The 16,791-nt window shown below is 36.4% G+C and overlaps 1 protein-coding gene across 3 annotated transcripts in view; it reads right to left on the bottom strand.

The window, feature by feature from the left end:
• The window catches only part of LOC113226774 (WD repeat and FYVE domain-containing protein 3), a 67,785-nt gene that overhangs the window by 46,755 nt on the left and 4,239 nt on the right, over positions 1 to 16,791 (bottom strand). For 2 of the 3 annotated variants that reach the window (XM_026459511.1, XM_026459510.1), the window contains exons 1-11: positions 9,381 to 9,544; positions 8,604 to 8,771; positions 8,066 to 8,211; positions 7,742 to 7,898; positions 6,489 to 6,685; positions 5,837 to 5,995; positions 5,018 to 5,149; positions 4,543 to 4,697; positions 3,862 to 4,083; positions 2,685 to 2,834; positions 1,449 to 1,618 (exon numbers count right to left, since the gene is read on the bottom strand). In XM_026459511.1, the coding sequence (XP_026315296.1) occupies positions 1,449 to 1,618; positions 2,685 to 2,834; positions 3,862 to 4,083; positions 4,543 to 4,697; positions 5,018 to 5,149; positions 5,837 to 5,995; positions 6,489 to 6,685; positions 7,742 to 7,898; positions 8,066 to 8,211; positions 8,604 to 8,771; positions 9,381 to 9,506 (1,782 nt within the window). In that variant the 5' untranslated portion in view covers positions 9,507 to 9,544. Of the gene's footprint in view, positions 1 to 1,448; positions 1,619 to 2,684; positions 2,835 to 3,861; positions 4,084 to 4,542; positions 4,698 to 5,017; positions 5,150 to 5,836; positions 5,996 to 6,488; positions 6,686 to 7,741; positions 7,899 to 8,065; positions 8,212 to 8,603; positions 8,772 to 9,380; positions 9,551 to 10,260; positions 10,635 to 10,852; positions 11,173 to 11,503; positions 11,706 to 15,751; positions 15,874 to 16,791 lie in introns of those variants that run through there. The other variant, XM_026459512.1, reaches the window with a different exon arrangement.

The raw sequence follows: 16,791 nt of genomic DNA, 5'->3' as shown, positions 1-16,791 counted from the left end.
AATTGCAAGAACTATGAACAGTACGACTATGCCTGTTGACGGAATCAACCGTCGTCAGTGATAAACCGTATATGGAAAAGTGGTGACGTTTTTGAGCGCAGTATAATTTCAGTACTATGCACGAACGGGTTAAGAAAATGGTAAGAAAACAAAGGAAACCAGAGCTGATGCAAGCTTGATTAAAGATCATAATATTAAAGCTTTGGTATGGGATTAAAGCTTTGGTATGGGATTACATCAATCAGTGAACTGTGCATAGAAAAGAAAGAATACAGGAATTTATCCAGGAAACATAGCTTGAACTTAAGAAGAAAGTGACAAGTATTAACAGAGACATCTTACACCGCCAAAATGCATTAAACATCAAAAGTTGGATGAATGACAAAATATACCAACTTAAGAAACAAAGAAGGTAATTGAAGCAGACTGACAGTGCAAATTAAATAGGATTTTTTTAAAGTTTAAGCAGTTTGTAGCTTTCACATGCAAACAATGCATAATAATACAAATAGTACAACCTTGATAGCCTAACGGCTTGCACTGTGGGCACTGGATGAGAAATTCCTAAGACTGGGTTCGATACCGGTAGGATCAATTTAACAAATTAACTTTTCTAAATGGTTCAGGTATTGGTATTCTATTGTAAGACAATCACCTGGTCTGAAACTAGGAAACTCTCTGTACATACTCCCCAAGAGTATCAGAGCAACAGAATCCCAGAGCAGAACTAATTTACAAAAGTTCATTTCCCAAATTGGTTCTACTGGAAATCGAACCTGGGATCAAGAACAATGGAATTTATTCCGGGGCATAACCAAGAACACCCGGGCCAAAACAACTTTGGAAAGTTCACATTTAGTTTTATAGTTGATTGAGCTGATTTTTTACGGTTTTTAGAAAAATTCTCGTATAACTCGAGAAATCGGATTCGAGAATTCTCGAAACTCAACAAAAAAAAAGTCAGACACGCTAGCTCGTAATAAATGGCATTGTATAAAATTCAACATTTACGTATAAAATTTATTTATAAATAATAAAGGCTACTCCATTATACCTGTGTTCAAGTAGTTTTCACTAGAAGCTACATATGGTGCATTTTGGTTAGTAGAAGCTGAATACGGTGTTTTTTTTTGCGCCTTTCAATTGTTGCAAGCAAAATTAGGCAGTACTGCAATGACATTACAATTTAAATTCAACGTTTTAGCTTTTTCATATTCCTTTTACATGTCACTACGTTTAAATAGGTTGACTTGGGACATTTTTTTCGTGGTTTTTGTATTAGACCCGTCGTCCATTTATTTGTAAGTCAATGACTAATTATTATTATGTACCATATGATGTAGTATAGTTGTGGATAGATATGTCGCTTACCACCAGGCACCAAGACTTGCTCATATCATAAAAAAAACTCCAATTATTAACAAAAAAATTTTTACGCAAGTACTCACGTCTTCAAGTAACAAAGCAGGTCCCTGCCGCCATACCAGTCGAGAGTATCGTCGCCACTGCGGGGGAGTTCCAATCACGCAGTAAACACTTGACGCCCCCGACAGAGTGGCTGCCCCACCGCCGGGGTTCGCGCTTACATAATGCAATTTGCCAGAATGCATGTGTTGACCTGTGACAATTAAGGTGCTTTAAGCCAAAAGAATTTGCATATCGACTGTGAACTGGCAATTGGTACTACCTCAATTTTGACAACTTTACAGGATGAAGAAAAAAATTTTTTGCGTCATTTATATAGCATCTAGTTAATTAAATAAAAATACGTAGTTTTTAAAAATTTTACGTAGATACGTAGTGTACATACATACGTGTGTAATGTATGTGTGTACACTACGTATTTTTATTTAATAAACCAGATGCTTTATAAAGGATTTTTTCTTCACCTGTAAAGTTGTCAAAATTGAGATAATACCGGTTGCCAGTTCACAGTCGATATCACGTTTTCCAAATGTATAATACACTTGGGATATGCGAGACCAATCTTTCTAAAAATCTGGTTAATGTGAAAAATTCATCGAGTATATAACCAGAAATAAGGGCCAACCATCCCTGGCAACTCATCAGGAAAATGGGTCTTTTAAAATATAAACTCCCGTTTGTGCTGAAATCACAAATCAGACTGCTAAAAAAGTACAGCGCCAACAACTGACCTGTGGGTACGTCTGCGTAGATTCCAAAAATATTCTGTATTTATTGTAATAAAGATAATATATAGATATATATATATATATATAATATAGATAGATAACCATGGGGGGTTGTTCCATTCGGGGTGTGGGAAAAGCAGCAAAACATCTAATTAGAAGCACATTTCATCGGTAATTAAATATTAAATATGTAATTTTTCTACTTTCGTCCATTATAACACAGCTCAAGTTAAACGGGTCGATTTGAAGTAAAACAATTGACGACACCCGTCAATTGTTTCGAATTCGGGCTGGCCAATGGGAGCGCAGTAATGATTAAGTAAGTAAATAAGTGAATAAGTAAATGATTTGGCAGAATAGTTTTCAAACAAATTAAATGACATTTCTACTCTATTTCTGGTTATATACTCGATCGAAAAAGTAGATCACAATATTTTAGCACTTCGTTTTTATCTAATACTAGTTAAACCTAACGGAATTCAAGGACGTTTTGAAAACATAAGCAGCATTTGGTAGCAATTACAAATTTACCATCCAGATATAGCGAGAAAGAAGAGTTCTTAAGAACGGCCCTGTTGAGCACAAGAGCGAGATGATGCCACTGCCCCTCATGCTGAAGATCAGGGCACCAGACGCGCGCGCCGCATTCGCCTGACCCTTCCGGCTCCCATTCGCCTACATCTATATGAAGAAAAATACCATTTTTGAAATAATTATCCATAAATTAATAACAAAAATATTGTATTTTTGTAAAATTATTACAACTTACTAAACTAGTATTAAATCACTGACACTTGAAACTCTAAAGACATATCTGCATTGACCTACCAACAAATGGACACCGGGATTATGCCGTACTGTACGTAATAAAAACTTATAAAAATTACATATAAAGTACAAAAGCAATCAAAATAACCAAATTACTAACTATCCTACACATCGAATGCGTATAAGACAGAAAGAGATCCATTTTTTTATACGTAACAGGCAGATGACTCCACTCCACCTGATGTTAAACAGAAAGTGGACGTGAAGAAGAAGAATCCAAACGTGAAGGAACCTAGTGCAGTGTTGATACGGTCACCGTCCTAGTCACCTCCACCTTGCATACCGACAAGATGCCTCTTCACGCCTCGTTTGAAAGATCCCATATCATAAGAGTCATTGAATACACGTTTAGTTTAGAATTAGAAAAACTGTTTTACAGTAAAGGAAAATATCATGAGAATTGATGACAAATGATATATATAAATGATGCGATAATATGTTTATTTTTTTTAATAAGTTTCCGTTTAATATTTTTAGTCTATGTTTCTTTAAGTTTATTCTATAATGCAAGTTTATGAAATCGATTAAGGGTGTATGTGCGCCTAGCTATACGTATGTACGGTGCAACAGCTAGTAGTTAAGAATGTTTTGTGTCGAATAAAGCCAGTGCGTAACCAAACAGTGAGCGTTTAGCTAGACCCCTACACACGTACGTTTACATATACAACATAAATATAGAAGATTTTCATTTAATATTTACCTAATACCACGAGTAAACGAAACGTAATAATTACACAAATTTAGATATGTTTGAGAATTTCGTTACACGGCATTTATTAAATTAATTTGCGCTTGATAAAAGGCTCAAAATTTCCTTTTGTCTAATGCTAAAAGAAACGAAGTATAAGTTTGGGGAGTTCTAAATGAAAGAAATACTCACTATGCGGCAATAAGGTCTCCTGTGTAGAAACTATAATAGCCTTATCCCTTGCTGACAACACAACGGTCAAACAGACAAGATGCTCATCGCGACTGTTGCTGATGTTCCGCACAAGGGTCAACAACCTCACACAGTGCGGGTCTGAGCGAGGGTCAGAGTACTTCTCAACGCAAATCCATGTTGAATATGTGAGGCCCGTTTGTGGCGGGAATACTCTATCGCCTGAAAAGAGAGAAGTTTTATGACATTTCAAAATTGGAAATAATTTCATAATACATTTGGTACATTTAGCGGAACGAAATAATGTGACAATTTGAAATAGTAACGCTTTTAAATAAATAATAATTAGATATAAAGTACCAGTTAAATTAACGTCTTTTAACATCGACTAAGGGTGAGGCCAGACGAGCGTAATTTTGTGAGTTATGCAGTTTGCGCTCGACCGAAATTCAGTACTTTTATATGAAACCGAATGCAGCGCAAACTACGCGACTCACAACTCACAAAATTACGCACGTCTGGCCTCACACTTAGTGCAGCCTTACTCAAACTTAATTGACAAGAATCGAAATTGAACGAAATGTATTTTTTTAGATTACATAACGAATCAGAAACGGCTGAAAATTTAACATTGTTTAAATCAACGTTTAATGAATAAAAAACAACATGAAAACTACTTACCTGAACCAATTCCGCCCAGCGTAGCATTGTCTTGTGTTCCAAGAGCGTTGAGATTAGCAGACTGTGGCGCGATGCTTGGCAGGTAGAGACAACCGAACCCTTCCGCTGACATGTCGAACTCCACAAATGGTGGCAACGTACATGAGTTTTGGGACCTGAAAATTTTATTCGTAAAGCCCCAAAAGTCTTGGAGGAAAAGAAATTTCATTCTTCAATGCACTAAAGGAAGCAATATTGTAACCTCTACACCCAGCACCCACATTGAAAACCATTAATACACTACCGAGATCGTCTAACAACAAGCACGTAGAGAATTCAGTAAGAGCTCGATCGTAGCTCAATTGATAAGTGCGGTAGCCACGTTGTCACAAAACACACTAGTTCGGGTCCAATCGGATCGAAGGAATTTTCATATTTAATAAAGAAAAACATCATAATATTTAATTAAAAAAACGTAACGTTTTTAAATGTTCACCTGTAATCTCGGGGTGTGGTCATGGAGACCAAAGTCTTGATCCTGGTAAGTGGAACGGGACCGCCAGGCTTGCAGACTTGCCCGGGCTCCGGCGCTACGCAGTTTAGAGGGTTGCCCATGCGGAGAAATTCCCTGTGCAGAAAATGATAACAAGATAAAAAATACTCGTTAAACTTCGAAATCAGTTTAGTTACAGGTCGCCCTTGTTACTTTTCCCGAAAGCGAGATAGCGGGGTATTAAATAAAAACTGACTAAATATGTCAAGGATTAAATGTAAATCTACAAACTTACATTTCTGATGTATTGACGATGAGTTGCAATTATAAATATTTATTTTATTACGCGTCCCTAACGATTTTTTTAAACATATTGTGTTAATTGAATATCATAATGTTTTACTACCATTATATACATCTATTTTTTCTTTGATATTTCTATGAAAGTTTAAAAAAAATGGTGGGTAAAAACACAGTTGTATGTTAGAGACGCTATGTGCTTCTAGGACGCTAAAGTACCAAAATGGTTAGAGAAATACTCCAAGCATTTATAAATCGTCATGACATAGAGGCGTTGTGTTGAAGAAAAAGAAGAAAAATAACCGAAACATATCTGTATGTAGAACGCAGAGAAACACTTGCAAAGAAAATGGTAAAAGTATATTGCCATAAAATACAGGTGTTATGGTGGCAAATCTTTTGTTGATGTAGTGTATCGGTGGATAGTGTGAATCACGTACTTAATTGCGACATGTGGCGAATGTAGATCGCCGCGTACGCACCGTCATACCGAAGAATGTATGAGGACGTACAGTATCTTACCTGAGTTCAATGGGTCTCAACGAGTGCGCGGCTAACCGTTCGAGCATATACATATTGGGCGCGTGCAGCGGGTGCCGTTCGAGCCGTAGTGCTGCACCCGCCACACGTAGTACCACGCCCGCTAGGCCTGCACCGCACATCACTTGCTGGTTGCGTTCACTGCACAACACATTTAATTTAAACTAGTTCAAACTCAAATAATCATTATTCAATCGGTAAGCAAATTACAGTCGATTTCAGTCGCATCGATTAAATTCATTCGTAAGGCAGATTCCCCTGAGATTTGGTCTGCTTGTCGGTTTTTATCTGATACATTATGGAGAGTGTGAACAGGAACTACAAATTAGTTTCACCCTCACTGTTCCTCTATTCGGTCGTAAAGAAAGGCTAGATCTCTTCATTCTTATATTTTGGATACGACCCATTTGCAAGAAGCGCTTTGCTTCCTCATTCAAAAGGAATGCAGTATACCACATGTATTTACCTAAAACTACATTTTATAGCTCTTCAAAGCTAGAATGAGTAGGTATTTCTTAGACAAACGCAAAGGGAAGGCAGAAATAGTACAATAATTAATTACTAATGAGTCGATCATTACAGGATCTGTCAAGTTCATGGCGATCAAGGCAAACTATATTTAAATCATACTAACCTTCGTACAAGACTCTTCAGTACATGCGCAAGATAGTCCCTCAGTGCTCGTGCATACATCTCGTGTTCCGCAGGTCGAGGCAACGCGGGTAATAACTTTGCAAGCACGATCACTACACCTGAGTGTACCACCCACGCTTCGCCACTGTTTGACCCCGTTGAGAGGTTTAAGGGAGCTGTTCGCCCTGCTGGCTTTGTCTGCAATATATACACATAAGTAGAAATAAAGTTTATTTCCATTTTAATTTATTAAAAGGATGGCAATCATTGAACGATAGGCGTTTTGTCCTCTTTATATTTGTTTATTTTGTGTCTGCTACGAATTTCTTAGTGTCTCATGACTATCTTCGTATATCCGAATGCACACTAATACACATTACTCGTTTAGTAATTATAACATTTATCATCCATACTTTATTGTTTGTTTTGTGTTGAATTCCATAACTAGAACATAAAACTACATAGAGCTATAAAACTATTTCCGTTTTTATAATGACATTTATTTCTTAACAATATGCCAAGCAAGTTAACGATAATATAAACTAAATAGAGTTCTTTTATGAATGAATCTTAGGGTCGTATTCTAGAACTCTACTCAATGCTCAAATCAGGATTGCAATGGAAACACAAGCACTGGAAATACGACCCTAATGGCAGGTACTTGAGTATGATTTCGAGTACTTTAAACCATACTCAAATCCTGACTTGAGCATTGAGTAGAGTTCTAGAATACGACTCTTAGTCTTTTTCTGGTTATTAATCTTTACAATTCGGTTAGAATTTGAAACTATTTTTTCATCTGATATAGATAAAGAGTAGTAGCTACTTCATATACTTTCAAGTCGTCCGGTCTGCACCAAAGGGCAACTTATAGAAATCCGATGACAGCCGAAATGCGAAGACTGGAGAGAGATATTAAGAAAATTGTTACACGTTATTTCTTTCTAAATCTCTACATACATAGATAAATATTTCAAGTAATTTAACACTACATGCAATTGTGTATACATGCGGATTGTCACCCTTAAATAGTATTACTTTTAATATTACGCGATCATCACTTGCTTTAATATAGGATGAAACGTCACGATAAAAATTTTTCACGATTAAACTATAGTACTTAGTACAAATAGTGGATACACAAGTTAGGGCACCGATAGTACATAACTTTTCGAAGACCTATAAAATCTTCAAATCAAATTGGGGCCTGTCTCTTTACAGGGCACGTACTTTGTTTTTTATCAAAACACTCACCTCATTTATAGCGGAACTCTGTCTAGTGAGACTCGGAGATTTTACATTGAGTGATCCGCAAAAAGTAGGTTTATCAAACGAGTCCAATACGACATCGTACAGTAGTCTCAACACAATACACGCATGCACAAACACCATTGGAACTCTTTCTGGAAATCTGGAAAACATTATAGTTCATTTTATCATAATTGCTCTATGTTTTTAAACAGTATTTTATTGTTACGAGTTCAAAAAACTAATTTGTAGAATAAAACAGTTTACCATCACTAAGTGCCATTTTAAGTTTTCGATCCTATTTTTCTTTAGAAAAGAAAAATAACTTACGTCATTTCCAAAATATTTCCAGTGAATATCTCATGAAATACTTCATAGAGCGCCGGATCGCCGACTTCTGTATCATTCAGGAGTTCTCTATCGTCGGTGAAACATCCCAATAGGCGTATTGTTTCGCACAGTGTTGTCATGCATATCTAATTAATCAAAGACTAAAGTTATCTTAAAAAATACTTTGTGTATAACCTGTAAGGCTAGCATGACAGGACACTATTTTTTTTTATAATATCAAGTGACGAGTCGAACAAGTTGTGCGCCTTATGGTATGCTACACGCCTTTGCACGAGAGCGACATAAAACGCGAGATCTCTATGCGAGAATAGCAATATCTCGCGCTTTACATCGCTCTCCCGCAAGTCGTCTTTATCTTTATCTTTTAATGTCACTATTCACTCGTCACGGGCGGTGCTATGGTAATAAATTCGTTCTCATATTAATAGTGCAAGTTAAAAAACATGCCATTGTACAAAATTTATTTTCATTTCTCAAGATTCTACAATAACTAAACAACGAAAACAAGTATACAAACCTCATGATGAAAAAACTTAGCATTGGCAGGCTCAAATCTCATAGCCGTGCTTATGGTGTAAAAGACAATGTGTATCAGTTGCAGCGTATCCTTGTCTATGGGCTCGTCGCCATTTAGTTTACCATCTAATGAAGCTAGTACGCTGGTGACGTAGACGAAACCGCTGACCTGCGAAAATGGTTTTTTATATGCATTTAAAAAACAATACGTCTTATGAATATGTTCTATTTTTTATTTAACTCGTCAGTAAGCCAGCGTAATACAGAAAAACGATTCAATCGTACTGTTCGCAGTCTCAAACTTATCTCAATGACTGTAGGAACAATGAGAGTTTAGAGAGCAAGTACAGTGTAGGGTGGTCTGATTTTATTTAGGATACCAACAAAATGTTGTAGTATAGTTTAATTTCACGTTCTAGGCTCTAATATCTGGGCTTGTGGTCTGCAATTTAGCCTCAATTTATATAGTTACAAATTACGCGGACTCAAATACTTGGTAATTTAAAACAGAGTCATTTTGATATTTGTACCAAGACCCTTGAAAAGACGATGAATTCTTTATTATTAAAACTTTATTAACGCATCCTAAATGTAAATGTTTGAATAGTGTCAAACTACTAAACAAATAATAATTCAGCACAGGAATTAATGTTGTAAGGATGTTATAAAATACTCAACACACGGCCTGGTTAAACTATCCTCGTAAGGCGCATATCTATTGAAAGTAAAATTCGTATGCAACAGAAACAGGACGAGAAAAAAAGAATCCGAAACCTACCTTCCTAAATATAGTTCTAGTTCGATGCGAGTCCCTGAGACAGGCCAGCAAAGCCTTCAATATGTGTAGTTTTAATCGTAACGCATCATTAGGCGCCGCGTGCATGCCACATAATAGAGCTGACATATCTTCCTCGCCCGAACCACTAACTATTAATTCTCGTATCACACCTGGCAACAAAAAAATATTTTTAAGGGAAAATTAACCACTTCTTGCGTTTTGGTTAGCTGGTCAACACTCACGTGCTTTAAATCGCAAAAATCTTAGGGTCACTGCCACTGCGCCAGTAGTATCACCAGCAACCTTGCTATTCCAAACCGGAACGCAGTAATGTTCACATTACTGCTTGGCGGAAATGGGTAAGGTAGCAATACTTCCCTGGACAAACTTATCCACAAGCGATTCTACTGCTACTAAACATCCTCTCATAAAGTAATAACAGGAGTTTCTTCTACAGAGAGGTACGACCCCTTGGGAGATCAAATAGTAGCGTTTATGCTGATTAGAATTTAGAAAGTTCATTTCCCAAATTGATCCTGGCGGGAATCGAACTCGAGCTGTGCCCACAGTGCAAACAGTTGGGTCATCGATATATTATACAGAATCTGGTTTTTACCTATTATTATTATATTCTGGTTTTATCTGGTGCTTATAACTCAAGTTCAACTCAGCTTTCAGCTCAACTTGACCTTTTCTACTTAATGACTTTGGTGGGACTTTCTCAGATATTCCTTATCACCTAAGTTAGTATATACGCTACTATTTGATCTTCCAAAGGTGTTGTACCTCTGTATAGAAGAAACTCCTGTTATTACTTTATGAGAGAGTGTTTAGTAGCAGTAGGGCCCCTTGTGGAAGAGTTCATTAACATTAAGCTTACCTAAAGCTTTGCTCCTACAAGTTTCGTATACAACCATTCCATGAACGCATTTCGCGCCACCGCAATCTCTAAATACGTTACAATTGTTCGAATTGCTATTCAAGAGAGCTGTTAACCCTTCCATTACTAAAGAACCCAGTTCTTCTTCTTCCTGGTCTACATTCGGATCTCTTATTAAGGACTCTGCTCGTAAAGCTCGTTTTCGTCTTTCAGGAACTTTAGGAGAACCAGTATAGTTGTTTAAAGATTCTCTTTTGTTTCTTTCCTCTTCGATTTGTTTGTCCTTTAGAAAAGCCGCGTACCGTGATAGACATGTGACAAATACTTCCAGCATGCCTACTTCTCGATATACGTCTTTGAATATTGCATTATGCCTGGAAATAATAATAACATACACGCACTTATTCACTTAACTGAAAAAGCTATTAGTGTTGCTAATGTCATGTCAAGCGTTTACTAAATATAATAAGATTAAAAGTATCATACATAATATATTGCTATCTATTAGCATAACATTATTACCCAATATTATATTACCCATTGAAGTGCACACTAGAATAGGGACACTAGTATTTTTTCGTGTAATACTTACTTTAAAATATTAAGAAGTGTTTTAATACACAACATGCTGCAACTTCTCGATCTATTTGCCTTCAGTAACAAAGACAGTGATATCAGTTCCTTGCACGGCACAAAATTCAATTGGAAAACTATAAATTCAAGCAATTCAAAGAATTTCTCTTGAATTTCTGCATTTTTTGTATGGATTCTTTCCGAAAACTGACTGAGTGTGTTCTGGTTTTCTAAAATGAAGTAATTGGCGTTGTCGGCGTGGTAAACGCTCGATATAGCATCTAGAATTGTGCAGCATAGGGCCGGCGAATTCGACTTCAGGAATACTGATTGTAACACCTGGAAATAAAATCGTGAGTTACATGAAGCTGATATAAATTAGAAATTAAACAATTTTTTCGGATCTAAATCACGTATTGTTTGTATTTTCAAACAAACCAACGATACGGGCCCTTTACAGGTCCCATGGTCGTAGCTGACGTCGGTCAGAAAAGCACACTGACCATCCAAGTCAACCTTTCCAAGAATTAAATATATATTATGTCTCACGGCTATGAGACACGGAGAGAAAGTATTGTCCTCTCTTTAGAAGAAATTCGTGTCCAGTGGTATTTGGGTTGTACATTACAATTCTGTCTTATAATGTGATAACAATAGTTGAATTTTATACCTGAAAAGCCTGTACATTTCTCACGGCCTGTCCGGTAGCCGATGGCTGGGGCAGCACGAAGCCCTGCAGCTGAAACAGCTCTGTATTCGCTCGCGTAGGCCGCAGTTCTGAGAAGCCGCACGCGCACAGCGACGAGATCATCAGTACTAGATTGCGGAGGGCTGCTCGTGCTTCTGTACCACTCACACGTTCTTCCTCCAACCTATGATATGATAGAGAATCAAAGACATGTCGAGCATAGTTATATGAACATACAATCGTGATAGGTAGCCATTGGTTGAAATTAAAAAAAAATGTTAATTCGCTTTTTTAAAGTATTATGTCACGGTTCTTTGTCAAACAATATTTTTTGTATATTTGTGTCAAAACCTCAATGTTTTTTACTGTAACAATAGGAGGTAATTAAAGTAAGAAATTACCGTTCCGTTCGAAAAAAATTTTAGTAAATAATATTATTATTAATACAAAGATCGAACACTCAGAAAAAATTCCTTCGATCCGGTCGAATTCGAGCCGACGTCTTCTTGCATACCGTGCCAGACGCTATACCAACTAAGCCACGGAACGAACCAACGGACCTCACGAATTTCTCTATGTGCTTGCGTCGTGTCTTTGTACTTGGTCTTTCAACGACTTTTTAGTCGTAGCGCCATCTATGACAAATCTATTACAGATTTGTCATATAATATTCATTTAATAAAAATTTGCACGTGTACTATCAACGAACTGTGGCCACATTACGCCCTTGGCAATCATCATAAAGAATCCATTGTTCATCACAAATAATGACAGTCTAAAACTCCCTAATTGTTAAAGTTAGTGCAAACTTCAACGCACATTACCCGTGGTATTTTGAAAACTCGTGTGGTACCATTTTTCAACTTCCTTATTAACCGATTTATAAAAAGGAGGAAGGAGATTTTCAATTTCACTGTATTATTTTTGTGTATGCTACGTGACTACTCCCGACATTTGTAAACCGATTTCGATGATTCGTTTTTGTTGAACAGGGGGTAGTGGTCCCATTCAAATTTAAAGTGAATATTTTTCCTTTAAAGGTGGACAATAGGAGAGTGAATGAGAATTATTTCAATAAAACTTGGGAAATAAATATGTAATTCCCCAAAGTTTTGGGTCGGATTTTTTAAATATTAAAAAAGTTATAATTATTTTACAGATTGTGCGCAAGTAGGTTTCTAATGAGGGGTATGGACCAAACCATGCTGCTAATTCGTCCGCAGTTTGCGATGACTTGACTTCAATAACAAATCGCAACACGTCTACGAGGTTCATTTGCCAGAATAAAATTTTTCCACTACGGCGATTCCGTAGCAAACGAAAAAGGCACAGTGCGTTCGTTATTGTATGCGCTCCGTACATGTGGTTAGTGTTTGGAGTTGCTCAGCACTAGGGCTGCTCATAATTCGTATTCAAAATTTACACAAATTTTAGCATTCATTAGTCATGTTTGAATTTGTATAATTAGTAGAATTTCATACCTGAATGGCTTGTACATTTCTCACACTACATTGTTGTGGATTGAAATATAATGCACAAGTAACCAAAACAAAAACACACATTTGTGAAGTTTCAAATCTAATTCTTACACAAAGGTAATTCTCGGTAGGACCAATTTGGCCACATGAACGTTTCTAAATTGGATGCTGATAAAACATAATCACTTTTACGAAAAAAGCACCTAAAATCTTTTCGTTGTTATTGAATGATAATTTTATTACTCTCACAAGGCTTACTTAAGAGTAAAATACAGAGTGTTGTACTATTCTGCACATTGTGAGAGTCTGGTGTCAGTACTAGGATTACATGCCTATATGACTAATCACCAGACTCGCTCCCTCTAGGCTAATTATTAATTCCAGCTCGGAGAAGCTTTGCAAAAGTTAAGTAGAATAGTAATAAAAAGTTATAAGTAGGTAAGAAAATTCTAAACACAGACTAAGTTGTGTGTTTCAGTGTCGGGGGAGCGCGGGCGCGCGTGCGTGTGTGTTTGTGTGTGTGTTCGTGCATGTGTGCGTGTGTGCTTACGTGCGAGCGTGCTTGTGTGTGTGCCTTCGCGAGTATGTGTCTTCTCAGTAGAAAAGTGGTATCATTTCAAATTGGTGTCCTAACATTAGATTTTGATGTTGACACAATCTACACATATCATAGACCTACGAATGGTTAAAGACCTGTTCTTGGGATCGCACGCCAACTGGTGTGATAGTCATTATGCACTATGTGTGGTAGTGTATGTATGTATTGATAATGTATTATAAAATTAACTTATAAAATGAAAACCTTTGCTGTTGTCACTTTGGTGAATTGTACTTATTTATTACTATAATTCCACGACAACAACAAGCACAACAGCAAAACTTTCAGTTTATAAGTAAATTTAGAATAAACTTTCATAAACAACGAGAAAATCTTTATTGCTTATCAGCATCCAATTCGTTCTAATGTGGGTGTTCTGAGAAGTGACCCAGATTGAATTCCGTTGCCCAGGTGTAGTTAAAGAAATATTATTTGCACCGATGAATGTTATCTCTTGGAACGGCTTATCCTTTCTATTACAATAGGGCAATAAAGCCATGAACACTTCTTTTACTTATAAGCGTACACGGATTTAACGCTCTTGGTCCATCGCACCAGTCATGGGTGCGCAAAATGCTTTTTCTGAATATTAGTTTTCAATTATTTATTTACTCAACAGGTGTTTTTTTTTAACAGTAGGTACTTCGTAAAACACCGACTGCCGACTCTTTTCTTACTAATTCGACGTTATTTACGCATAAATATTATCAAGTTTAGAATTAAGTGCCAATCCGGTATTTAAACTAGTTGTTAGCACTATACAGATGGCACGTGCGTTACCGACACGGTTCACTCTTTTGTCCTATTGTACTCTAAAATACGTTAGTAGTGAAGCGATAAGACGAATCAGTGCAAATAATATTTCGCCAACTATACTCATAGCACAGGGAATTCAACAGTTTGAAATCAGGCAATTTGTGTACTTATGTGGCACATTATTATTATTATATTATAGGTTCAGTCATCGTTATTTGAAGAAATCCATATTAAAGAAAATGGATGTATATTACTTGCTTACTCTGCGAATCCAGTGAAGGTTAAATTGTGCAAATTAGCTGCTCTTCTGTTGAATAATCCTGTATGGAAAAAAACATTCTACACAATTTAGCCTTCGCTGAGTTCGAGTAGTACACAAAATAATTTATTTCCGTTTTGTTGGATATTTCTGTTCTCGATACTCTAAGACGCGTCTGAAAGTATCCTTAACGATTTTGGAACTGTAGCGTCCTAGAGTCACACGGTGTCTCTAACGATTTTGGCATTGTAGCGTCCGAGAGCCACACGTGCCTCTTAACGATTTTGGCATTGTTGCGTCCGAAAGTCACATGGTATCTCTAACGATTTTGGTATTGTAACGTCCGAGAGACACACGGTGTCTCTAACGATTTTGGCATTATAGCGTCAGAGAGTCACACGATGTCCCTTAACGAAATTGGTACTGTACCGTTCTAGAGAAACGCGGTGTCTCTAACGCGCTGTGGTATTTTCAACCATCATTTTGAAAAAAAAATTACCTAAACCCAAAATGGTACTTACCTATTTTACTTCAAGTTCCTCTAGAAACGCCAGAACTGCAGTATTATACTTTTTACAGTACTTGGCAGTATTAACGGATTATCAATGTAGTATGAATAATCGGAAGGTGTCACTCGCGGCAATGTGTTGTATATAAACAGAACCGTGACACATATACAAAAGATCATTAACACATCCTCATACATCTAATGTTATTATAATAATATGTCATCATAAAAGCGGTAGAGCATGTAGGTATCTTTATTATAAACAGATATAAATCTCCGTCAGTTATAAAGGCAAAAAAAAATAGATTGACGAGCTTAGCATATATAATTGTATAATTAAATGAAATATTGAATATGAAATAACATTAAAGCGTGCTGACAATGGCTCATTAACTATATTAACTAACACTCACGAAAAAAAATACAAAAGAAATGAAAAACAAAAAAAAATTGTGTCCAGTGCTTACCCTGGTGTCAAATAATCGGGCACGTCTTTGTTTTCGTGTCTGTTGAACGTAAACAAAACATAAAACAACACAAAATTAAAACAACAAAATTAAAATAATCACTAAATACTCAAAGCGCATGCTATTTACATCTTACGTTTACGTTACCATTTATTTAAACTTACTTGAGTAGGAATTCCGATAGAAATAGATATCCCTGACAGGATCGAAAATCATCTAGTAATAACTGACTAACTTCACTAGAATCCTTTAGGAAACAAAATACTGCCACGAACATCTCCACGACCTGCAATTTGGGAAAATAACAACTCATTTGTTATAGTAATTAATACAACGATTGAACACTAACAAAAACTCCTTCGATCCGGCTGGATTCGATCCAGCGACTTTAGCATACCGTACCGACGCTCTCCAGACTGAGCTACGGAACGAACTAATAGACCTTATCAATTTTTCTATGTGATTGTTGCAGATCTTTGATTTTGGTTTTTAACTACTTTTTTACCCTTTTTTAACAGTGACAAATGTATGAGTTTTTCTTTAGCGTTGGCACGGTATCCTGAAGGCACTGGTTCGAATCCAACCAGATCGAAGGAATTTTTGTTTGTGTTCGAGATTAGTATTAATAATTATAACGAACTAGAGGAGTAATCCAATTTGCGTATTAATAAATTATAACAAACTAGTGGAGTAATATCACAAAAATAATTGAATGTCATGATAGTAAAGCACTGTGTTATTTAATAAACTTATAACAACGAAATTTTTATAATGCGGAAAGAATCTATTTGTTAATTTGGGCTGTTAAAAACATGAAAATCACGCAAAATACTTAAAACTAGTGCAAACGAATCGTCGGCTAATGTTAACGTAATTAAAAGCGACCATGATTTTACAAAGACAAAGTACTCAATAACATCAGAATGTAATTTAAAAATCTAAGATAACCTCCAAAGGCTCCGTGTACATAAAAATGTACATAATACGTAAAGTGATACAGACCCACACAATGTTATTCCTACGATCACGTAAACACGCAGTGTAAATTATATTGAAAATACCGCATACAAAATTAGCACAGATACCATAAATCTAGAAGTATAAAATTCATACAAAACTGAGGACGTATTTGTTTGGGCCTGAAGCATGTAGTTATATTTAGTACATTCTAAAGTACATTGTGCGTTTAGCGCTTTTCCCATTC

This window comes from Hyposmocoma kahamanoa, unplaced genomic scaffold (assembly GCF_003589595.1).
Source record: "Hyposmocoma kahamanoa isolate Upper Pololo Valley unplaced genomic scaffold, ASM358959v1 202, whole genome shotgun sequence".
Classification (NCBI taxonomy): Eukaryota; Metazoa; Arthropoda; class Insecta; order Lepidoptera; family Cosmopterigidae; genus Hyposmocoma; species Hyposmocoma kahamanoa.
Note: the sequence above shows the minus strand (reverse complement) of the source record. Positions and strands in the feature narration are given on the sequence as shown.